The sequence below is a fragment of the Taudactylus pleione genome, unplaced genomic scaffold, assembly GCF_031769625.1.
Source record: "Taudactylus pleione unplaced genomic scaffold, aTauple2 ptg000490l, whole genome shotgun sequence".
NCBI classification, from domain to species: Eukaryota; Metazoa; Chordata; class Amphibia; order Anura; family Myobatrachidae; genus Taudactylus; species Taudactylus pleione.
Window position 1 is genome coordinate 1,602,948 of NW_028284892.1, and position 24,361 is coordinate 1,627,308.

The 24,361-nt window shown below is 52.5% G+C and overlaps 1 protein-coding gene across 1 annotated transcript in view; it reads left to right on the top strand.

The window, feature by feature from the left end:
* Positions 1–24,361, top strand: part of IQGAP3 (IQ motif containing GTPase activating protein 3) — a 93,852-nt gene that overhangs the window by 53,875 nt on the left and 15,616 nt on the right. The window contains exons 19-26 of the mRNA XM_088449650.1: positions 182–352; positions 7,348–7,431; positions 8,213–8,284; positions 8,527–8,596; positions 8,834–9,195; positions 16,506–16,669; positions 16,754–16,978; positions 18,309–18,449. Of these exons, the coding sequence (XP_088305776.1) occupies positions 182–352; positions 7,348–7,431; positions 8,213–8,284; positions 8,527–8,596; positions 8,834–9,195; positions 16,506–16,669; positions 16,754–16,978; positions 18,309–18,449 (1,289 nt within the window). The remainder of the gene's footprint in view (positions 1–181; positions 353–7,347; positions 7,432–8,212; positions 8,285–8,526; positions 8,597–8,833; positions 9,196–16,505; positions 16,670–16,753; positions 16,979–18,308; positions 18,450–24,361) is intronic.

Here is a 24,361-nt window from a genome sequence, read left to right on the forward strand (position 1 = left end):
CCTTTGTAAGCACTGGTGCAGATAGAACTTGAATAAGCAGAGTATATTGTAGGCTGAATAGTTTGAGTAGTTTGGCATTTCATACCCAGAACAGTGGTGACTCCTTATGTGGGAGTACCCTCAATGGAAGCATCATGTTAAGCGGCTACAGTGCTTCACTTTCATTCTGTGTATTCTGCAGTCGGCTATCAACCGAGTGACGAGCGGCTTCCAGCGGGAGAAGCAATGGGAGGCCAACACGGACATGCTGGTGAATCTCCAAGCACACATGAGAGGGTACCTGGTCCGTAAGGCCTTGGCAGAACGGACACATCTGCTGCGCCAGCAGGTGCCAGCCGTCACCCTGATACAGGTAATGGGTGCCATTTCTACTTCAGGGTCCATAGGGGGTCCACAGGGTTGACCTTGGGGGATATAGCTGGATCAGGATCCATGAGCACCACACAGTTAAGCTTTTAGCTCCAAGGATGCACTTGGGTCCTCCTCTATACCCCGCCCCCGAGCCACAGGCACCCCAGTGTAAGTTGGTGCCCGGCCGGAGTCGGTCACCGCGCAGGGGGGGCTGCAGGAGCAGCCCCCAGAAGCTTTTTTAGTTTAACATAGATTTTGTTTATTTAATCTTTCTTTTTACTACAGACGGCAGCGAAGGGCGGTCTATTCAGACGCCCACGCTGCCACTCTGATCCCCGACTGGCGCCGCGACGCCAGTACTGATCTGGGTATCGCGGCGGGAGGACAGAGTCCGTGCTAGCCGGACTCTGTCTACCTCCCAGGACTGCTGCCGGAGTCGCCGGGGATTCAGGTAAGCCGCGCGTCGCTGGCTAGCGGCGGCGCGCAGAATGCCTTAAAATGCAGTCCTTTAGCCTCCGGTCCTGTAGACAGACCGGAGGCGGCAGGCCCCCCATAACCTGTGGGACCACTAGACCACCAGGGTTAACAGGCATGCGGGAAGCCAGCATCCCTGGGGTTATGGCCAGCCAGGGGAGGAAGCCTTCCCTGTCAGCGGCTTCTCCCCTCAGCTCAGCACGCCTTTCAACACGCAGTCTGGCGTCGCTGAGCTGCAGACTCTACGGCCACTCCTCCTCTGAGGTCTCTGGGGGCCATTTTCTATGTGGCAGCGCAGATCTCAGGGAGCACGAGGACCGGTCCCCCTGTGTACCTCTCCCCCGATTTAAGGACAGTGTACACAGCACTATAGCCCTCCCAGACACTGAATCTGGGTAGGTTGATTGTAGTGGAAAGGTGCAGTGAGTATGTCTTCTCTGCATGGTATGTGACTTTTGCTAGTGCTGCCTGTCTGTGCTTATTTTCCGCTTACTGTCAGCTTATACCTGTCCCTTTCCTTCTCCTACAAGCCCTACAGGTGTGTGGGGGAGGGGGCGTTTCTACTGACCTCACTTATATAGATCACGTATTTGTGAGGTCCGTCACATACAGTTGTGTGCTACACAGTGCCATATTGTGGGCTGTTGTTCAGCACACCGCTGAGTGCGTTTACTTCTGCCCTGTTGCCAGATATATTTTTTTGACTGTATAATATATTCTGTCATGTCAGACGAGGAGGTTGAGCGCTCAGTGGCTCCGGTGTTGGCCTCCTGCGGACGCTGTTCTGCAGGAGTGGATAGGGAGGATTTGTCACAGGATGGCCTGTGTAGTCGATGCCAGGTGGCTCCTGGCCCATCCAGACCTTCTCTGACGCAGGAACCACCGTGGGCGATGTTTTCTCAAGTGCTGGTGTCTATTGCGGACCGTCTGTCGGTCCCGACTGCTCTCCCTACTAGGGCGTTACCCCAGCCGACCATCCCTCATTCCCCGGGTGTCCCGCAGTTATTGCGGAGTCCTTCTGGGTCTCAGTCAGTGGGTCCCTATGCGGGGTTGCCTATGTATATACAGGCTTCCCCTGTGCCGCAGCAGCCTGTGGTACCTTTTCAGGCCCCTATGGCGACTCCTCCACCCTGGGTGGATGTGCTCTCCAACTCCGTGCAAAATTTGGCGGCCGCTTCCTCGGCTTTTCAGTCAATGTTGCAGACTGACATGCCTTCTAGGATTTCAAAACGCCCACTCATGACACGGGCTGCTCAGGTATCGGACTCAGAGGGTTCCTCAGATGATGGGGAGGTCCCTGATGACACTGACTCGGACGCCTCGGTCCAGGAAATGGATACCAAGTCGTCCATTAATGTGCGAGCACTAATTAGGGCGGTGCGAGCTATTCTTCTTATAGAGGATGAGGCACCGGTTCCTAAGTCGAAGTTTCCTAGTTTCAAAAAAACTAAGGTGGCTTCTGCTGTGTTTCCCCTGTCGGATCATATGGCGGTAGCTTGGCAGGCGCCCAGTAAGAGATTCCTTCCTCAGAAGCGGTTGGCTTCTAATTACCCCTTCCCTGAGGCACATTGTAAAAAATGGGAAACTCCACCGGCGGTGGATTCCCATGTCACCCGTTTAACTCGGGGCGCCACCTTACCATTACCGTCGATATCCTCGCTGAAGGATCCCACGGACAGGAAAGTTGAGACTTGCTTAAAGTCTATTTACTCCCTCTCTGGGGCGGTGGCCCGACCGTCCATGGCCATCTCCTGGGTGGCCAAGGCCATTGAGGGGTGGGCCAATGCATTGGAAGATACCTTCCCGGACGACGCTCCGGATGTCCAGTGGGCGTTGTTGGGACAAATGAGGGACGCTGCTTCTTACATTGGAGAAGCTTCTTTAGATGCTAGTCTGCTGACCTCGCGGGTATCGGCTGCAGCGGTGTCTGCCCGCCGATCCTCATGGTTGCGGTCCTGGAGAGCGGACTCTGATTCAAAGAAAGGTCTGGAGGCCTTACCTTTCAATGGGGAATTACTATTTGGTCCGGACTTGGACAAAATAGTGGATACCCTGGCTAAATCCAAGTCGGCCTTCCTCCCTTCGGCGGCACTGCCTGCTAAGGTTCGGAGTTCGGCTTTTCGTTCCTTTCGGGTTCAGGGTAAGGCGAAAGGTCAGTCCTTCCCAAGACAGTCTGCGAGTAAGACTGCCTCTAAACCCAAGAAGCAAGCCTGGAGTGCTCGGCGCCCTTCTTCCAAGCAGGAAGATAAACCTGCAGCCTGGTGGGACGGGCCTCCCTCTGGGGGACCTCAGAGTGGGAGGCCGACTTCTTCTATTTGCCCAGTGCTGGCACAATACCACCACGGATGCCTGGGTTCGAGAAGTGGTCTCCCAGGGGTACGCCCTGTCTTCTCGGCACAGACCACCCCACCAGTTTTTCTGCACGAGTCCTTCTCAGGACAAGACCAAGGCGTTACAGGTTCAGGAGGCTATAGAGTCCTTGCTGAAAGCAGGGGTCATTGTTCCCGTTCCTCAATCACAACGAGGGACGGGGTATTATTCGTCTCTGTTTCTGGTGCAGAAACCCAATGGTTCTCATCGCCCTATCCTCAACTTGAAGTCTCTGAACAAATTCCTCAGAGTTCCCAAGTTCAGGATGGAAACGTTACGTTCCATCATTCTGGCGATGGAACCGGGGGATTACATGGTGTCCCTGGACATCCAGGACGCCTACCTCCATGTTCCGATAGCATCTTCGCACCAGCGGTATCTGAGGTTCGCTATCCTGCAACACCACTATCAGTTCCGGGCGCTACCCTTTGGTCTCTCCACGGCACCGAGGGTGTTCACGAAGATTATGGCGGTCATGGCCGCACATCTTCGGAGCCAGAATGTACGGCTGCTGCCGTATCTGGACGACCTCCTGTTGCTGGCGAGCTCCCCGGAGGTACTGCTTCAACATCTCCACCTGACGATCGCTTGCCTGCAAGCACACGGGTGGTTGATAAATTGGAAAAAGTCCTCCCTGATTCCATCACAGCGGATGGTTCATTTGGGAGCCCTGCTGGATTCGCGTCAGCAAAGGATCTTCCTGACTCCGGAGAAGGTCGCCTCCCTACAGCTGCGGATACGCAGTTGCCTGAGCAGTTGCCGCCTGTCGGTCCATTCGGCTATGAGAGTTCTGGGGTCCATGGTGTCGCCATTCGACATGGTGGAATTCCCGGCCCCTGCAGGGGCTGATTCTATCGGAATGGAACGGGTTACCTCACCGGATCCGCTCTCAGGTGCTGGTATTGTCTCCGGACGTTCGGAAATCTTTGGCTTGGTGGCTTCAGACAGCTCATCACGTCGAGGGGCGCCCCTTTTGGATCCCGGACTGGGTCCTGCTCACGACGGATGCCAGTCTCCGGGGTTGGGGGGCAGTGACCGGCTCATTGTCTCTCCAGGGTCGTTGGTCTGCGGAAGAAGCACTTCTTCCCATCAACATTCTGGAACTGCGGGCAGTATACAGGGCCCTGCAGTCGTCCGGCCCCGCTCTTCACGGAAGGGCGGTACAGGTGCAGTCCGACAACGCCACCACGGTGGCGTATATCAACCACCAAGGCGGAACTCGCAGTCGGGCAGCGATGTCGGAGGTGTCTCGCATCCTGACGTGGGCGGAGGGTCACATTCCAGCGATCTCGGCGGTCTTCATCCCCGGAGTCCTCAATTGGGAAGCGGACTTCCTCAGCCGTCACGACGTGCATCCCGGGGAAGGGTCGCTTCACCCAGAGGTGTTTCAGCTACTCGTGGCCAGATGGGGACTGCCGGAGCTGGACTTGATGGCCTCCCGTCACAATCACAAGTTGCCCGTTTACGGGTCAAGGACAAGAGACGCAGGCGCAAGTCTGGTGGACGCGCTGTCGGTGAAATGGTCTTTTCACCTGGCGTATCTGTTTCCTCCGATATCCCTACTTCCTCGGGTTCTGCGTAAATTCAAGCAGGACGGCAGCACGCTCGTGCTGGTGGCTCCGGCGTGGCCCAGATGGCCTTGGTACTCCGATCTCAGGAGCCTCTCCATCGACTCGCCGTACCTTGTTCCTCAGCATGGGGACCTGTTGTCTCAGGGGCCCTGCCTTTACCCGGATCTGGGTCGGCTGTCTTTGACGGCGTGGCTCTTGAGACAGCCGTCTTGAGGTCTCGGGGCTTCTCCAGTTCGGTTATTGGTACCATGCTCAGGGCACGCAGGCCTGCTTCAGCACGGATTTATCACAGAGTGTGGCACACTTACTTTCAGTGGTGCGAGTCTAGACATTATGATCCTCAGGTGTTCCGAATTTCTAGGATCTTGGAATTTCTTCAGTCAGGATTGGACCTCGGCTTACGCCTTGCATCTCTGAAGGTTCATGTGTCCGCCTTGTCCGTGTGGTTTCAACGGCGGATTGCAATACTGCCAGACGTTCACACCTGTTTCCAAGGTGTTCTCAGGATCCAGCCTCCCTTTGTGCCTCCTGTGGCTCCTTGGGACTTGGCAGTGGTGCTACGGGTCCTGCAGGGTCCTCCGTTTGAGCCGCTTGAGGCGGTGGAGCTCAAGTGGCTGACATTTAAGACGGTTTTTCTCCTGGCAATTGCTTCGGCCAGGAGGGTGTCTGAATTGGGGGCGCTTTCCTGTCGCCCTCCTTTCCTGATTTTTCACCGGGACAGAGCGGTGCTCCGCACTCGTCCTGAGTTTTTGCCCAAAGTGGTCTCGAAGTTCCACATTAATCAGGAACTTGTTGTGCCAGCTTTTCAGTCCCCTGATCTTTCAGCTGGTGAGACTTCCTTAGATGTGGTCCGGGCGATTAGAATGTAGACCGGACGGCTTCGGTTAGGAAGTCTGATTCCTTGTTTATCCTCTTTGGTTTTCACAGGCCTGCCAACAAACAAACGTTAGCCCGTTGGCTTCGTTCCGTTATTTGTGAGGCTTATGCACAGGAGGGTTTACCTGTGCCAGCCTCTGTTAAGGCTCATTCCACTCGTTCTGTGGGTCCCTCTTGGGCTGCTAGACGTGGCGCTTCTGCTGTTCAGCTGTGTAAGGTGGCCACTTGGTCTTCAATTCAAACGTTTTTGAGGTTCTATGCGTTTGACACCTTCGCCTCTCAGGATGCATCCTTTGGGCGCCGGGTGCTCCTTTCAGCACAGGACCGTCCCCGCCCTTAGTTGAACTGCTTTGGGATATCCCCAAGGTCAACCCTGTGGACCCCCTATGGACCCTGAAGTAGAAAACAAGAGATATGGTAAGAACTTACCTTTGTTATCTCTGTTTCTACGAAGTCCATAGGGTCCACAGGGCGCCCGCCCTGACGCACCTGGCTTCAAATGGGCTGTGTGGCTGGTCACCGGTTTTCCGTCTCCCATTTCTGTGAGTATGGTTTCTTGTGTGTTCCAGTCTTCCTTCTCTCTGTTCCATATTCTCCTCCGGCCTAGGCTGCTTACCAACTGAGGTGCCTGTGGCTCGGGGGCGGGGTATAGAGGAGGACCCAAGTGCATCCTGGGAGCTAAAAGCTTAACTGTGTGGTGCCCATGGATCCTGATCCAGCTATATCCCCCAAGGTCAACACTGTGGACCCTATGGACTTCGTAGAAACAGAGATAACAAAGGTAAGTTCTTACCATATCTCTTGTTTTTCTGTGGCCCAGTGGTCACACTTAGGAGCAATATAGTGTTCATGATAGGGTGTGCAGGACGGCTATCACAGAAGGGCACACCTCTGTGCATGCCTGGAAAAGGGATATGGTCACTAGAAATTGAGGAATGTCCTGGAGGTGCGCCCACTTTTCATCACTTTCGGAGAAACTGGGCTGCCCCAAGCTCTCCCCGCAGTGTGAATAGCATCTATTCACTCACTGGTGGTTGTTTCACCGGACTTTCCCCAATCTAACTGGGTACTACAATTCTTTTTCTGAACTAAGTAACTTGGGTATGACACCTGAAGGTGCCGGGATGAAAGGTTTTCTTGGAACAGTTGCTGCATACATGACATGTACTTGCTGTGTCTTTTATATTACCTGGGGGGTAGTATAGAGCTTACTTATAAGGTTGTGTTTGGTTGAACCTAAATTGTTCATTGTATCACTGTTATTCCGATTTGCTCATATGAGTGACGACCTGATTAGTGGATCGGTTGATTTTAAAGACGACATGCAGTAAATGACCCGTGCTGTTATTACAAAGGGCTGGAGTACCCAAAAACGTGTTGCTGTTTTCATCCGTCATATAATTAGCTGGCTGCACATATCTCCTCAATATGGTCCCCCACCCTATTTCCCTTGTTTGATAATTTGCAGGGCGGTGACTAATAGCTTTGTACGGCGCTGATTGGGTTCCTGGAAAATGAACTGTACATACCCAACCACTTTATTTCCCGGTGGCTAATTGCCAACGGTTTTGTATTTATTGTTTGTTTTAAATTTTTGTCTGTTTTTTTTTTGTTTGTTTTTTTCCAATTTGGCTAATGAGAGATTATGTATGTATGTATGTGATATCTTAAAAAATTAAAAAACCTATGTTTTTGGTTCTCCCAGGCTCACTGGCGTGGATACAGGCAGCGACGAGCTTATCTACAGAGACTGCGCTATTTGCGTAGGAATGTAGGCGCCATTATTAAGGTAAATAATATCTAGATTTCTACACAATTCAAAATATTACAACTTTTTTATTTTGACAGTCTATGGGCCCAATTTAATTTGTGGGGACAATTGAATAGCTCAAGCAATTCCTTCCCAGCGCTATTTACATTGTGCTGAATTCAATTGCCCCATATGGTTGTAAGCAAGTGCTGTCTAGTGTTGGTCTTTGTATTGTGTGCAGTGCTACTATTCTAAATTAATACCCAGGACATCCACTAAGGATTCACCATCGGGTTATCTCCTGCCTCACTCTCTACAGTCCTGATGCTCATATCGAGCGTCCATCAACACGTGTCTCACACGTGGGCAGATTACTAGAGATCTAGCCGTTTGGTGCTTGGACCAAGCCAAGAGGTTGCCTTTGGCATCACAAGGACCTGTTAGTGTGGTCAGGTAATGACTGCATGCACACCGGACGATAGCTTCTCTCTGCGGTTGACCATAGAGGGTAATTACGCATTGCAATATCGCAGTGTGTGTAAGACCAGTATTAGTCCGTCCCCTTGTCCTGTTTTTGTACTTATTGGAACTTATCCTGATTTTTAGTTTTTTCCACGCCAAGTGGCAATGTTATAAATTAGCCCCCTCTGTAATGGAAGACCAGCGGGGGAGGTTTAATAACCCAGTGACGGAACTTGGCTGACATTACTGTCGCATGGTCACAGAAGGTAGCGATACTCATCCATCCGTTATCACGCTGCAAGTAAATGAATTACAGCATACGTACTGGAAGCTGTTTTTGAAATCTGTTTTTGTTTAGGTTCAGTCATTGGCGAGAATGTGGCTTGCCAAGAAAAAATACAGAGCGCGGCTTCGGTTTTTCAGAAGGAACGTAAGTAATTTTGTGTCTGTTCATGGAGGGTTCATAGCACAGATACCCCTGAACAAGGGAACCTATAGCGCCACTTGATGTGGGAGGGGCTACATATAAAGGGGTGGGTTTATTTAGTGTCATCACTTTAACCTTTCAAACCATTGGGGGTTTTGTCCATAAGGGATTTGTGGGATAGCTTAAGTAATAGCACAGCTTGTAAAGAGAAAATGTTATAATGCGGTTCCTTTTTGTTATTGCAGATTGCCAGTATAATAAAGATCCAGGCTTTTTTCCGGGCCAGCAAAGCCAGAGGGGACTACAGGATGCTGGGTGAGGTCCCTTGTGGTTCCATAATCTGAGCAATCTGCTTTACGCTCGGGGTGTGTAGGAAAGAGATGTTCTCCCACAGTGGCCTCTAGTTGCATAGGCCCCTGTGCATTCTAGTCTTGTTTATTTGGAAAGTAATACAGTATTTCCCCACTTGTGGTGGAATCTGTCTGCAGTGTAATCCTATGAAGTGGTCCTTGGTGATGGACATAAGACTGATCGGTTTTTGTTCCGTCCCAGTCCATGCCAAGAACCCCCCGCTGAGTACTCTTCGAAAGTTTGCCCATCTCCTAGAGCAGAGCGAACGGGACTTCTGGGAGGAGCGGGAGGTCATGAAGCTGAGGGAGGAGGTGGTCAAGAAAATCCGCTCTAATCAACGCCTGGAGAATGACCTCAACCTGATGGACATAAAGATCGGCCTACTGGTGAAGAACCGGATCACCTTGCAGGAAGTGGTTTCTCATTGTAAGAAGCTCACCAAGAAAAACAAAGAGCAGCTGTCTGACCTGATGGCCATCGATAAGCAGAAAGGGTTGAAGTCTCTGAGCAAGGAGAAGCGTCAGAAGCTGGAGGCCTATCAGCACCTCTTCTATCTGTTACAGGTGAGTCCTCAGCCATTCATATCCTGCTGATACGTCAGAATAATACCGCTTAACATCAACTGTGCAAAATTCAATGATTTCTACTTCAGGGTCCATAGGGGGTCCACAGGGTTGACCTTGGGGTATAGCTGGATCTGGATCCATGGGCACCACGCAGTTAAAGCTTTAGCTGCTCCCAGGATGCACTTGGGTCCGTCCTCCTCTATACCCCGCCCCCGGCCACAGCACCTGAGTTTGAGTTGGTGCCCGGCCGGAGTCGGGTCACCTGCGCAGGGGGGCTGCAGGAGCAGCCCCCAAAAGCTTTCTATTTTTATTTAAAAAAAAAAAAAAAAGAGCCTGTTAGATTTTTATTTTAAAACAGAGGCTCTAGTGTGGCAGCGACGGGCTGTCTATGCAGACGCCCACGCTGCCGCTCTCCTTCCCCGCTGGCGCCGCAACGCCAGTACTGCACTGGGGATCGCGGCGGGAGGCCAGAGTCCGTACTAGCCGGACTCTGGGTCCCTCCCTGGACTGCTGCCGGAGTCGCCGGTGACAAGGTAAGCCGCGAGTCGCCGATTAGCGGCGGCTCACGGGTTTTGCCTGCAGATGCAGTCCTTTGCCCCCGGTCCTAGGGGACAGACCGGGGGCCGCTAGCGGTGGCGGCAGGCTCCCCCTCTGAGGAGGAATAACCCGTGGGACCACTAGACCACCAGGGATATATGGCAAGCGGGATGCCGGCAAGCCCTGGGGTTAATATGCTAGCCAGGGGAGGAAGCCTTCCCTGTCAGCGGCTCCTCCCCTCAGCTCAGCGCGCCTTTCAGCACGGAGTCTGGCGTCGCTGAGCTGCAGCTACTCGGCCACTCCTCCTCTGAGGTCTCCAGCGGCCATTTTCTCACAGTGGCAGCGCAGATCTTCAGGGAGCACGCGGACCGGTCCCCCTGTGTACCTCTCCCCTGATTAAGGACAGCGTACACAGCACTATAGCCCTCCCAGACACTGAATCTGGGCAGGTTGATTGTAGTGGAAAGCTGCAGTGAGTATATCTTCCTGCATGGTATGTGACTTTTGCTAGTGCTGCCTGTCTGTGCTTATTTTCTACTTACTGTCAGCTTATACCTATCCCTTTACTTCTCCTACAAGCCCTACAGGTGTGTGGGGGAGGGGCGTTTCTACTAGGGATGTGCAGGCTCGGATAGGTTCGAGTTTGCACGTGGAGTTCGGATTTTTCCCTCCAAAAAAACGGAACTCAGAACGAGGCAAAACGTCATCTTACATGGACGAACATCATCATTCCTGGACAAAAGACCAGGAATGATGATGTTCGTCCATGTAAGATGACGTTTTGCCTCGTTCTGAGTTCCGTTTTTTTGGAGGGAAAAATCCGAACTCCACGTGCAAACTCGAACCTATCCGAGCCTGCACATCCCTAGTTTCTACTGACCTCACTTATATAGATCACGTATTTGTGAGGTCCGTCACATACAGTTGTGTGCTACTCAGTGCCATATTGTGGGCTGTTGTTCAGCACACCGGTGAGTGCGTTTTACTTCTACCCTGGTGCCAGATATATAATATATTCTGTCATGTCAGACGAGGAGGTTGAGCGCTCAGTGGCTCCGGTGTTGGCCTCCTGCGGACGCTGTTCTGCAGGAGTAGATAGGGAGGATTTGTCACAGGATGGCCTGTGTAGTCGATGCCAGGTGGCTCCTGGCCCATCCAGACCTTCTCTGGCGCAGGAACCACCGTGGGCGATGTTTTCTCAAGTGCTGGTGTCTATTGCGGACCGTCTGTCGGTCCCGACTGCTCTCCCTACTAGGTCGTTGCCCCAGCCGACCATCCCCCATTCTCCGGGTGTCCCGCAGTTATTGCGGAGTCCTCCTGGGTCTCAGTCGGTGGGTCCCTATGCGGGGTTGCCTATGTATATACAGGCTTCCCCTGTGCCGCAGCAGCCTGTGGTACCTTTTCAGGCCCCTATGGTGACTCCTCCACCCTGGGTGGATGTGCTCTCCAACTCCGTGCAAAATTTGTCGGCCGCTTCCTCGGCTTTTCAGTCAATGTTGCAGACTGACATGCCTTCTAGGATTTCAAAACGCCCACTCATGACACGGGCTGCTCAGGTATCGGACTCAGAGGGTTCCTCAGATGATGGGGAGGTCCCTGATGACACTGACTCGGACGCCTCGGTCCAGGAAATGGATACCAAGTCGTCCATTAATGTGCGAGCACTAGTTAGGGCGGTGCGAGCTATTCTTCTTATAGAGGATGAGGCACCGGTTCCTAAGTCGAAGTTTCCTAGTTTCAAAAAAACCAAGGTGGCTTCTGCGGTGTTTCCCCTGTCGGATCAGTTGACGGATCATATGGCGGTAGCTTGGCAGGCGCCCAGTAAGAGATTCCTTCCTCAGAAGCGGTTGGCTTCTAATTACCCCTTCCCTGAGGCACATTGTAAAAAATGGGAAACTCCACCGGCGGTGGATTCCCATGTCACCCGTTTAACTCGGGGCGCCACCTTACCATTACCGTCGATATCCTCGCTGAAGGATCCCACGGACAGGAAAGTTGAGACTTGCTTAAAGTCTATTTACTCCCTCTACGGGGCGGTGGCCCGACCGTCCATGGCCATCTCCTGGGTGGCCAAGGCCATTGAGGGGTGGGCCAATGCATTGGAAGATACCTTCCCGGACGACGCTCCGGATGTCCAGCGGGCGTTGTTGGGTCAAATGAGGGACGCTGCTTCTTACATTGGAGAAGCTTCTTTAGATGCTAGTCTGCTGACCTCGCGGGTATCGGCTGCAGCGGTGTCTGCCCGCCGATCCTTATGGTTGCGGTCCTGGAGAGCGGACTCTGATTCAAAGAAAGGTCTGGAGGCCTTACCTTTCAATGGGGAATTACTATTTGGTCCGGACTTGGACAAAATAGTGGACACCCTGGCTAAATCCAAGTCGGCCTTCCTCCCTTCGGCGGCACTGCCTGCTAAGGTTCGGAGTTCGGCTTTTCGTTCCTTTCGGGTTCAGGGTAAGGCGAAAGGTCAGTCCTTCCCGAGACAGTCTGCGAATAAGACGGCCTCTAAACCCAAGAAGCAAGCCTGGAGTGCTCGGCACCCTTTTTCCAAGCAGGAAGATAAACCTGCGGCCTGATGGGACGGGCCTCCCTCTGGGGGACCTCAGAGTGGGAGGCCGACTTCTTCTATTTGCCCAGTGCTGGCACAATACCACCACGGATGCCTGGGTTCGAGAAGTGGTCTCCCAGGGGTACGCCCTGTCTTTTCGGCACAGACCACCCCACCAGTTTTTCTGCACAAGTCCTTCTCAGGACAAGACCAAGGCGTTACAGGTTCAGGAGGCTATAGAGTCTTTGCTGAAAGCAGGGGTCATTGTTCCCGTTCCTCTATCACAACGAGGGACGGGGTATTATTCGTCTCTGTTTCTGGTGCAGAAACCCAATGGTTCTCATCGCCCTATCCTCAACTTGAAGTCTCTGAACAAATTCCTCAGAGTTCCCAAGTTCAGGATGGAAACGTTACGTTCCATCATTCTGGCGATGGAACCGGGGGATTACATGGTGTCCCTGGACATCCAGGACGCCTACCTCCATGTTCCGATAGCATCTTCACACCAGCGGTATCTGAGGTTCGCTATCCTTCAACACCACTATCAGTTCCGGGCGCTACCCTTTGGTCTCTCCACGGCACCGAGGGTGTTCACGAAGATTATGGCGGTCATGGCCGCACATCTTCGGAACCAGAATGTACGGCTGCTGCCGTACCTGGACGACCTCCTGTTGCTGGCGAGCTCCCCGGAGGTACTGCTTCAACATCTCCACCTGACGATCGCTTGCCTGCAAGCACACGGGTGGTTGATAAATTGGAAAAAGTCCTCCCTGAATCCATCACAGCGGATGGTTCATTTGGGAGCCCTGCTGGATTCGCGTCAGCAAAGGATCTTCCTGACTCCGGAGAAGGTCGCCTCCCTACAGCTGCGGATACGCAGTTGCCTGAGCCGTTGCCGCCTGTCGGTCCATTCGGCTATGAGAGTTCTGGGGTCCATGCTGTCGACATTCGACATGGTGGAATTTGCCCAGTTCCTTTCCCGGCCCCTGCAGGGGCTGATTCTATCAGAATGGAACGGGTTACCTCACCGGATCCGCTCTCAGGTGCTGGTGTTGTCTCCGGACGTTCGGCTATCTTTGCTTGGTGGCTTCAGACAGCTCATCTGGTCGAGGGGCGCCCATTTTGGATCCCGGACTGGGTCCTGCTCACGACGGATGCCAGTCTCCGGGGTTGGGGGGCAGTGACCGGCTCTTTGTCGCTTCAGGGTCGTTGGTCAGCGGAAGAAGCACTTCTCCCCATCAACATCCTGGAACTGCGGGCAGTATACAGGGCCCTGCAGTCGTCCGGCCCCGCTCTTCACGGAAGGGCGGTACAGGTGCAGTCCGACAACGCCACCACGGTGCCGTATATCAATCACCAAGGCGGAACTCGCCGTCAGGCAGCGATGTCGGAGGTGTCTCGTATCCTGACTTGGGCGGAGGGTCACATTCCAGTGATCTCGGCGGTCTTCATCCCCGGAGTCCTCAATTGGGAGGCGGACTTCCTCAGCCGTCACGACGTGCATCCCGGGGAATGGTCGCTTCACCCAGAGGTGTTTTAGCTACTCGTGGACAGGTGGGGACTGCCGGAGCTGGACTTGATGGCCTCCCGTCACAATCACAAGTTGCCCGTTTACGGGTCAAGGACAAGAGACGCAGGTGCAAGTCTGGTGGACGCGCTGTCGGTGAAATGGACGTTTCACCTGGCGTATCTGTTTCCTCCCATATCCCTGCTTCCTCGGGTTCTGCGGAAATTCAAGCAGGACGGCGGCACGCTCGTGCTGGTAGCTCCGGCGTGGCCCAGACGTCCTTGGTACTCCGATCTCAGGAGCCTCTCCATCGACGCTCCGTACCTTCTTCCTCAGCGTCGGGACCTGTTGTCTCAGGGGCCCTGCCTTTACCCGGATCTGGGTCGGCTGTCTTTGACGGCGTGGCTCTTGAGACAGGCGTCTTGAGGTCTCGGGGCTTCTCCAGTTCGGTTATTGGTACCATGCTCAGGGCACGCAAGCCTGCTTCAGCACGGATTTATCACAGAGTGTGGCACACTTACTTTCAGTGGTGTGAGTCCAGACATTATGATCCTCAGGTGTTCCGAGTTTCTAGGATCTTGGAATTTCTTCAGTCAGGATTGGATCTCGGCTTACGCCTTGCATCTCTGAAGGTTCATGTGTCCGCCTTGTCCGTGTGGTTTCAACGGCGGATTGCAATACTACCAGACGTTCACACCTTTTTCCAAGGTGTTCTCAGGATCCAGCCTCCCTTTGTGCCTCCTGTGGCTCCTTGGGACTTGGCGGTGGTGCTACGGGTCCTGCAGGGTCCTCCGTTTGAGCCTCTTGAGGCGGTGGAGCTCAAGTGGCTGACATTTAAGACGGTTTTACTCCTGGCAATTGCTTCGGCCAGGAGGGTGTCTGAATTGGGGGCGCTTTCCTGTCGCCCTCCTTTCCTGATTTTTCACCAGGACAGAGCGGTGCTCCGCACTCGTCCTGAGCTTTTGCCCAAAGTGGTCTCGAAGTTCCATATTAATCAGGAACTTGTTGTGCCAGCTTTTCAGTCCCCTGATCTTTCAGCTGGTGAGACTTCCTTAGATGTGGTCCGGGCGCTTAGAATTTATGTAGACCGGACGGCTTCGGTTAGGAAGTCTGATTCCTTGTTTATCCTCTTTGGTTTTCACAAGAGGGGTTGGCCTGCCAACAAACAAACGTTAGCCCGTTGGCTTCGTTCCGTTATTTGTGAGGCTTATGCACAGGAGGGCTTACCTGTGCCAGCCTCTGTTAAAGCTCATTCCACTCGTTCTGTGGGTCCCTCTTGGGCTGCTAGACGTGGCGCTTCTGCTGTTCAGCTGTGTAAGGCGGCCACTTGGTCTTCAATTCAAACATTTTTGAGGTTCTATGCGTTTGACACCTTTGCCTCTCCGGATGCATCCTTTGGGCGCCGGGTACTCCTTTCAGCACCGGAGCGTCCCCGCCCTTAGTTGTACTGCTTTGGGACATCCCCAAGGTCAACCCTGTGGACCCCCTATGGACCCTGAAGTAGAAAACAAGAGATATGGTAAGAACTTACCTTTGTTATCTCTGTTTCTACGAAGTCCATAGGGTCCACAGGGCGCCCGCCCTGACGCACCTGGCTTCAAATGGGCTGTGTGGCTGGTCACCGGTTTTCCGTCTCCCATTTCTGTGAGTATGGTTTCTTGTGTGTTCCAGTCTTCCTTCTCTCTGTTTAGTCTCCTCCCCCGGCCTTGGCTGCTTACCAACTGAGGTGCTGTGGCCGGGGGCGGGGTATAGAGGAGGACGGACCCAAGTGCATCCTGGGAGCAGCTAAAGCTTTAACCGTGGTGCCCATGGATCCAGATCCAGCTATACCCCAAGGTCAACCCTGTGGACCCTATGGACTTCGTAGAAACAGAGATAACAAAGGTAAGTTCTTACCATATCTCTTGTTATTCAACCTATCCATTCCCCGGAACCACAAGTCGCCCACACAATGGCTACCTAAAGCTGGCCCCACGCATAGCGTTTTTTTAACCAATTTGGCCGATGACGACGAATCATGTAAATTATGGCGAAATCGTGAGTATCCACTCTTGATCACGATGCCGATGCGCGTCCCAGCTCGTTGGATCTCGCATCTTCAGATCTGCTGTGCTGTAGGGCAGATTTGCCAATCTGGGACACAATGCACTGGATGCACGATAGATCTTAAGTCAGATTGGACATTTTTTAATCCAAATCGTGAGTAGGATTGCCGGGGAGCTGCCTGGAGAGAGTTCAGGGGAAATCGCACACATTGTGGGATCGTGAGCACATCGCTGTGTGTGTGGCCAGCCTATATAGTGTCTAGGCGGTGGGAAAATTTTTCAGGCCTGGTTCACACTTTTTTTTTTTTTGTTTTGTATGCAGAGCCCATATTCATGGCAATGCAGGTAATAATAGAGCCAGGCACATTTAAGACAGCCATCTTGTGAGGTAAATCAATATCCGTATGCAGTCTATCGATTCACTTGGGATCGATGGCTTAACCAAATCTTTATGAAAATGCAGTCTGGCTTCTTTGAGGCATGATCACCAAAGTGCCTCAGTATGGTGTTAATATACTGCTATGCTCCCTTTCCATGGACATTGGTTCAGCACACAAAATGGCTACCTCCACTGAATGTAGGCAGACACTTTAATTGCCCCCAGCTCTATTATTAGATGGCATGACTATAGGCATTTGGATTGGCGTGAGTAGAATCTTTGACTTGTTTGCAGACTAACCCAGAGTACATGGCCAGGCTGATCTTCCAGATGCCTCAGAACAAGTCCACCAAATTCATGGAGTCCGTAACCTTCACACTATACAACTATGCATCTAATCGTAGGGAAGCCTACCTACTGCTCAAGTTGTTCCACACCGCTCTGCAAGAGGAGATCAAGTAAGCTATACCACAGATATGGGTGGGTCACTGTCGTCGTCTGGTTAGGCTGTAAGGTTATTAATTGCCTATCTGTCCTTGCAGCTTCAAGGTCGATAGAATACAAGATATCATAACTGGGAACCCCACTGTCATACGTTTGCTGGTCAGCTTTTACCGCAGTGCCAGAGGGCAGAACGCTCTGCGCCAGATCCTGGGAAACGTGGTGAAGGAGGTTTTGCAGGACAAAACCATAAACATTCGGATCAACCCAGTGGAGATCTACAAGAGCTGGGTCAACCAAGTGGAGACGCAGACCGGCAAAAAGAGGTATTATAAGAGATGATAATGCAAGCTGAGCCGTGATATATCCTGCTAATGATAATAGCCATAATATCTGCTTGCACTCTATGTAGTTGTCAGACAATAATGTCCTATACACTCCTTGGTACTATGCTGCAGCCAAAGGCTCTTGTATAATGAGAGCGTTATCGTGCATGATTAAGAGTGACAGGGAGGCTCTGGATGACTGAATCCTATTGAGAGAGACTAAAAGAAGGGCAGTCTACTGAAAGATGAGATCTAAATACATTGCTGCAGCATGCTGATTGTTGCCAGAGGATGGCGGCGGATCTGCCCATTGGCATGACCTAGCAGTATGACGAAGGGATAAGTGGGGGCAACTTTGAGTTTCAATTGCAGATCTAGCCTGCAAGAGTGGTAAGTCTATCATTCGGGCACTATAAAGCTGTTTGTCATAAGCCTGCAGTCTCCTTGGTAACTAAAATGCAATATACAGACTGCATATTGGTAGAATCGTACAATGCATCACTATCTATGAACTTGCAACCTAACTGACATGCTTTACTTTATGACTAGAGCTTTTTGTTCTAATTCGATTCACTTTAGACACATAACTACATCATCTGCTATGGAGGGTGAAGACAGGGCCGGATTAAGGGGGGGGCGACAGGGGCGGATGTGACCCTGCCGAGTACAGGTGTCCAGCGGCACCTGTTCCCGGGTAGAGGCTCTAGAGCCGCACTGATCGACAGACTGCATGCAGCAGCACAGTCAGTGCTGCTGCATCAGCTGTCTAATGGAGAGAGAGAGAGAGAGGGCCAGCTTTACCGTGATTAAATTCCTCCGGCCTCGCCGATGCCTCAGCTGGCCGCATTGGGGGTGGAGCCAATATGGCAAGCCCCGCCCTGATATCCCCGCGAATTGCGTCACTGACCGTGGGGGGGGCAGAGTCTTTCGAATTGAGGAGGGGCCGGCCGGGGCCTCTAGCAAACTGCTGCTGCTTCACGTGTAAGTGTACTGTTTTAGTGTGTGTGTGTATGTATGGTACAGTATATATGTATGTGATACTGTGCATATGTGTTGGTGTGCATACTGTATATGTATGTGTTAATGTGTATATATGTGTTAGTGGGTGTATGCGTGAGTGGTGTCTTTTGTGTGGGGTTTTCGGGGGCTCGGCTCTGTGTGGCTTGAAGGGGGCCCCCACAGCTAAGTTGCCCTGGGGCCCCCCACAAGCCTTAATCCGGCCCTGGGTGAAGGAGATAATTTTGTTCGTGTATAACAGCTGCATTAGGAAGTTCTGTATTTTACCTTCTTGCTTAATAGATGAAATGTATTTTTGGTGTCTATCACGCAGTACTCTCCCATATGACGTGACTCCCGAGCAGGCACTCACACACCCTGAAGTTCAGAGACGTCTCGATATCTCAATACGTAACCTTCTTGCGGTGACCGACCGGTTTTTCTCCACCATCTTCGCGAACGTTGACCAGATCCCGTGAGTATGAGGAGAGCATAAATCCTTACTATTTGGTACACGTCAATTACACGTCTGGATGAATATGTTGTATTATATTGGTTGCTGCTAATCACCCTGTCTGGCCGTGATCTCACCATTAATGTTTTGCAGTTAATTAAAGGGACAATATAATGAAATTATACTTATTTTATTAATATATAATGTGTAGTATTAATGGTCATAATTCTAAAATCATCTATAAACAGCTGCGGAAGATTAATAGTCTGTCTGCCCTGGTCATCAAATATAACTATATTACACTATGATGTCCACTTGTTACACCGGCCTAGATCAGGAGTGTCCCAAAAAGGTCATATACATTAAAGTTATTAATACGTTTCAATCTGAACAATATCTGCTACTTTCCGGTGTTCAATAAAAAACACAGATATTAAACCTTTAAAAGATTGACATTTTTCAGCAGGTTACCTGACTAATGTCATTTTCTTCCACGGCAAAATGATTATAATCATTACATAAAATACTCTACATAAAACTAGGGGGCTTATTTAATGGTGCGATGTGCTGTCACATTATTATCATTGATCTGCAGCTCCGTACAGTGTGGGTGGGCAGGCAAAAAAAATGGTAGGGAGGGCTCTACTTACGGGATCCTAATGGGAAGGGAATGATGGAGTGGATGAGGTTGCAGTAATCCAGATGGGAGAGGAGAGACTGGGTGGGCGTTTTAGTAGCCTCTTGGATAATTTAATGACGCAAGTTGACAGTATTTTGAAGGTGAAGACATCGGGGCACGGTAAACACTTGATGTGAGGAGTAAACAGAAAGTGGAGTCGAGCATGACACCAAGGGCTTGGGAGGTGTGAAGGAAGGTGGTGACTCGGCGTAGGGAAGATTGTTTGTTTTTGGACGTGTTGGGGATTTCCATGTGGAGTTAGCAGAGAGACAGCCAGCTACAGATGCCGAGAGGTCAGTTGAGGAGGTGTAGATTTGGGCGTGGTCTCCGTAGAATTGGTATTCATGGCTGAATGCGCAATTTAGTTCCCCAAGAGAAGACGTGTGAAAAGCAGAGGACAGAGAACACATCCCAACAGATTGAGAGCATTTAGGGGATGATGGGCTATGCATAGTGAGAGACCCTAAAGGAGCAGTTTGAGAAGTTGGAAATGAAACCATAAAGAACGGTGACACTAGAAGAGTGTGATCAGCTGTGTAGAAAGCAGCAGAGAGGCCAAAAGCGATGAGTATGGGGACTTGCTCTACGTAGATTATTGATCAATCTCCTGAGTGCTGTCTCTGTATTAGCCCGGTTTCCGGTAAATAGTCCAAGGGTCTGTGAGTGTTCAAGGTGGTTGTACACAAGTTACTCAAGTAGTTGGGAGGCAAAGGTGAGGAGATAAACAGGGCAGTGGTTGGAGAAGATGCTGGGTTTAGAGATGGCTTCTTTAGGTTGAGCACATGTCTGAAGGAGATAGGAAATGTGCCAGTGGAGAGAGACCAGTTGCAGAGACATGAAAGAGGTGGACACCTGTACTGGAGATGAAGCTGGGAAGGGAATAAGGGCGTGTGAATGGGTTGTACGTTGAAATGATGAGATGAGTACAGAGACTTTTTCCCAGGTTGCTGGAGAGAGAGTAAACGGAGTGTAAGAGAAGAGGGTGCATTACGTGAGAATTGGCAAGGGAAAATATACGTCGTTTCTACTTCAGGGTCCATAGGGGGTCCACAGGGTTGACCTTGGGGTTATAGCTGGAACAGGATCCATGGGCACCACACAGTTAAGCTTTTAGCTCCCAGGATGCACTTGGGTCCTCCTCTATACCCCGCCCCCGAGCCACAGGCACCTCAGTGTAAGCTGGTGCCCGGCCGGAGTCTGTCACCGCGCAGGGGGGCTGCAGGAGCAGCCCCCAGAAGCTTTTTATTTTAAGTTAGATTTTATTTATTTTAATCTCTTTTTACTACAGACGGCAGCGAAGGGCTGTCTGTACAGACGCCCACGCTGCCGCTCTGATCCCCGACTGGCGCCGCGACGCCAGTACTGATCTGGGGATCGCGGCGGGAGGGCAGAGTCCGTACTAGCCGGACTCTGTCTACCTCCCAGGACTGCTGCCGGAGTCGCCGGGGATTCAGGTAAGCCGCGCGTCGCTGGCTAGCGGCGGCGCGCGGAATGCCTTAAATGCAGTCCTTTAGCCTCCGGTCCTGGGGACAGACCGGAGGCTGCTGGCAGTGGCGGCGGGCCCCCCCCCATAACCCGTGGGACCACTAGACCACCAGGGATAAAGGGGCAAGCGGGAAGCCAGCATCCCTGGGGTTATGGCCAGCCAGGGGAGGAAGCCTTCCCTGTCAGCGGCTCCTCCCCTCAGCTCAGCGCGTCTTTCAGCACGCAGTCTGGCGTCGCTGAGCTGCAGTTACACGGCCACTCCTCCTATGAGGTCTCCAGCGGCCATTTTCCCAGTGGCAGCGCAGATCTCAGGGTGCACGCGGACCGGTCCCCCTGTGTACCTCTCCCCTGATTAAGGACAGCGTACACAGCACTATAGCCCTCCCAGACACTGAATCTGGGCAGGTTGATTGTAGTGTAAAGGTGCAGTGAGTATATCTTCCTGCATGGTATGTGACTTTTGCTAGTGCTGCCTGTCTGTGCTTATTTTCTACTTACTGTCAGCTTATACCTATCCCTTTACTTCTCCTACAAGCCCTACAGGTGTGTGGGGGAGGGGCGTTTCTACTGACCTCACTTATATAGATCACGTATTTGTGAGGTCCGTCACATACAGTTGTGTGCTACTCAGTGCCATATTGTGGGCTGTTGTTCAGCACACTGGTGAGTGCGTTTTACTTCTACCCTGGTGCCAGATATATAATATATTCTGTCATGTCAGACGAGGAGGTTGAGCGCTCAGTGGCTCCGGTGTTGGCCTCCTGCGGACGCTGTTCTGCAGGAGTAGATAGGGAGGATTTGTCACAGGATGGCCTGTGTAGTCGATGCCAGGTGGCTCCTGGCCCATCCAGACTTTCTCTGGCGCAGGAACCACCGTGGGCGATGTTTTCTCAAGTGCTGTTGTCTATTGCGGACCGTCTGTCGGTCCCGACTGCTCTCCCTACTAGGGCGGTGCCCCAGCCGACCATCCCCCATTCCCCGGGTGTCCCGCAGTTATTGCGGAGTCCTCCTGGGTCTCAATCAGTAGGTCCCTATGCGGGGTTGCCTATGTATATACAGGCTTCCCCTGTGCCGCAGCAGCCTGTGGTACCTTTTCAGGCCCCTATGGCGACTCCTCCACCATGGGTGGATGTGCTCTCCAACTCCGTGCAAAATTTGGCGGCCGCTTCCTCGGCTTTTCAGTCAATGTTGCAGACTGACATGCCTTCTAGGATTTCAAAACGCCCACTCATGACACGGGCTGCTCAGGTATCGGACTCAGAGGGTTCCTCAGATGATGGGGAGGTCCCTGATGACACTGACTCGGACGCCTCGGTCCAGGAAATGGATACCAAGTCGTCCATTAATGTGCGAGCACTAGTTAGGGCGGTGCGAGCTATTCTTCTTATAGAGGATGAGGCACCGGTTCCTAAGTCGAAGTTTCCTAGTTTCAAAAAAACCAAGGTGGCTTCTGCGGTGTTTCCCCTGTCGGATCAGTTGACGGATCATATGGCGGTAGCTTGGCAGGCGCCCAGTAAGAGATTCCTTCCTCAGAAGCGGTTGGCTTCTAATTACCCCTTCCCTGAGGCACATTGTAAAAAATGGGAAACTCCACCGGCGGTGGATTCCCATGTCACCCGTTTAACTCGGGGCGCCACCTTACCATTACCGTCGATATCCTCGCTGAAGGATCCCACGGACAGGAAAGTTGAGACTTGCTTAAAGTCTATTTACTCCCTCTCCGGGGCGGTGGCCCGACCGTCCATGGCCATCTCCTGGGTGGCCAAGGCCATTGAGGGGTGGGCCAATGCATTGGAAGATACCTTCCCAGACGACGCTCCGGATGTCCAGCGGGCGTTGTTGGGACAAATGAGGGACGCTGCTTCTTACATTGGTGAAGCTTCTTTAGATGCTAGTCTGCTGACCTCGCGGGTATCGGCTGCAGCGGTGTCTGGCCGCCGATCCTTGTGGTTGCGGTCCTGGAGAGCGGACTCTGATTCAAAGAAGGGTCTGGAGGCCTTACCTTTCAATGGGGAATTACTATTTGGTCCGGACTTGGACAAAATAGTGGACACCCTGGCTAAATCCAAGTCGGCCTTCCTCCCTTCGGCGGCACTGCCTGCTAAGGTTCGGAGTTCGGCTTTTCGTTCCTTTCGGGTTCAGGGTAAGGCGAAAGGTCAGTCCTTCCCGAGACAGTCTGCGAATAAGACGGCCTCTAAACCCAAGAAGCAAGCCTGGAGTGCTCGGCGCCCTTCTTCCAAGCAGGAAGATAAACCTGCGGCCTGATGGGACGGGCCTCCCTCTGGGGGACCTCAGAGTGGGAGGCCGACTTCTTCTATTTGCCCAGTGCTGGCACAATACCACCACGGATGCCTGGGTTCGAGAAGTGGTCTCCCAGGGGTACGCCCTGTCTTTTCGGCACAGACCACCCCACCAGTTTTTCTGCACAAGTCCTTCTCAGGACAAGACCAAGGCGTTACAGGTTCAGGAGGCTATAGAGTCCTTGCTGAAAGCAGGGGTCATTGTTCCCGTTCCTCTATCACAACGAGGGACGGGGTATTATTCGTCTCTGTTTCTGGTGCAGAAACCCAATGGTTCTCATCGCCCTATCCTCAACTTGAAGTCTCTGAACAAATTCCTCAGAGTTCCCAAGTTCAGGATGGAAACGTTACGTTCCATCATTCTGGCGATGGAACCGGGGGATTACATGGTGTCCCTGGACATCCAGGACGCCTACCTCCATGTTCCGATAGCATCTTCACACCAGCGGTATCTGAGGTTCGCTATCCTTCAACACCACTATCAGTTCCGGGCGCTACCCTTTGGTCTCTCCACGGCACCGAGGGTGTTCACGAAGATTATGGCGGTCATGGCCGCACATCTTCGGAACCAGAATGTACGGCTGCTGCCGTATCTGGACGACCTCCTGTTGCTGGCGAGCTCCCCGGAGGTACTGCTTCAACATCTCCACCTGACGATCGCTTGCCTGCAAGCACACGGGTGGTTGATAAATGGGAAAAAGTCCTCCCTGATTCCATCACAGCGGATGGTTCATTTGGGAGCCCTGCTGGATTCGCGTCAGCAAAGGATCTTCCTGACTCCGGAGAGGGTCGCCTCCCTACAGCTGCGGATACACAGTTGCCTGAGCCGTTGCCGCCTGTCGGTCCATTCGGCTATGAGAGTTCTGGGGTCCATGGTGTCGACATTCGACATGGTGGAATTTGCCCAGTTCCATTCCCGGCCCCTGCAGGGGCTGATTCTATCAGAATGGAACGGGTTACCTCACCGGATCCGCTCTCAGGTGCTGGTGTTGTCTCCGGACGTTCGGCAATCTTTGGCTTGGTGGCTTCAGACAGCTCATCTGGTCGAGGGGCGCCCATTTTGGATCCCGGACTGGGTCCTGCTCACGACGGATGCCAGTCTCCGGGGTTGGGGGGCAGTGACCGGCTCTTTGTCGCTTCAGGGTCGTTGGTCAGCGGAAGAAGCACTTCTCCCCATCAACATCCTGGAACTGCGGGCAGTATACAGGGCCCTGCAGTCGTCCGGCCCCGCTCTTCACGGAAGGGCGGTACAGGTGCAGTCCGACAACACCACCACGGTGGCGTATATCAACCACCAAGGCGGAACTCGCAGTCAGGCAGCGATGTCGGAGGTGTCTCGTATCCTGACTTGGGCGGAGGGTCACATTCCGGCGATCTCGGCGGTCTTCATCCCCGGAGTCCTCAATTGGGAGGCGGACTTCCTCAGCCGTCACGACGTGCATCCCGGGGAATGGTCGCTTCACCCAGAG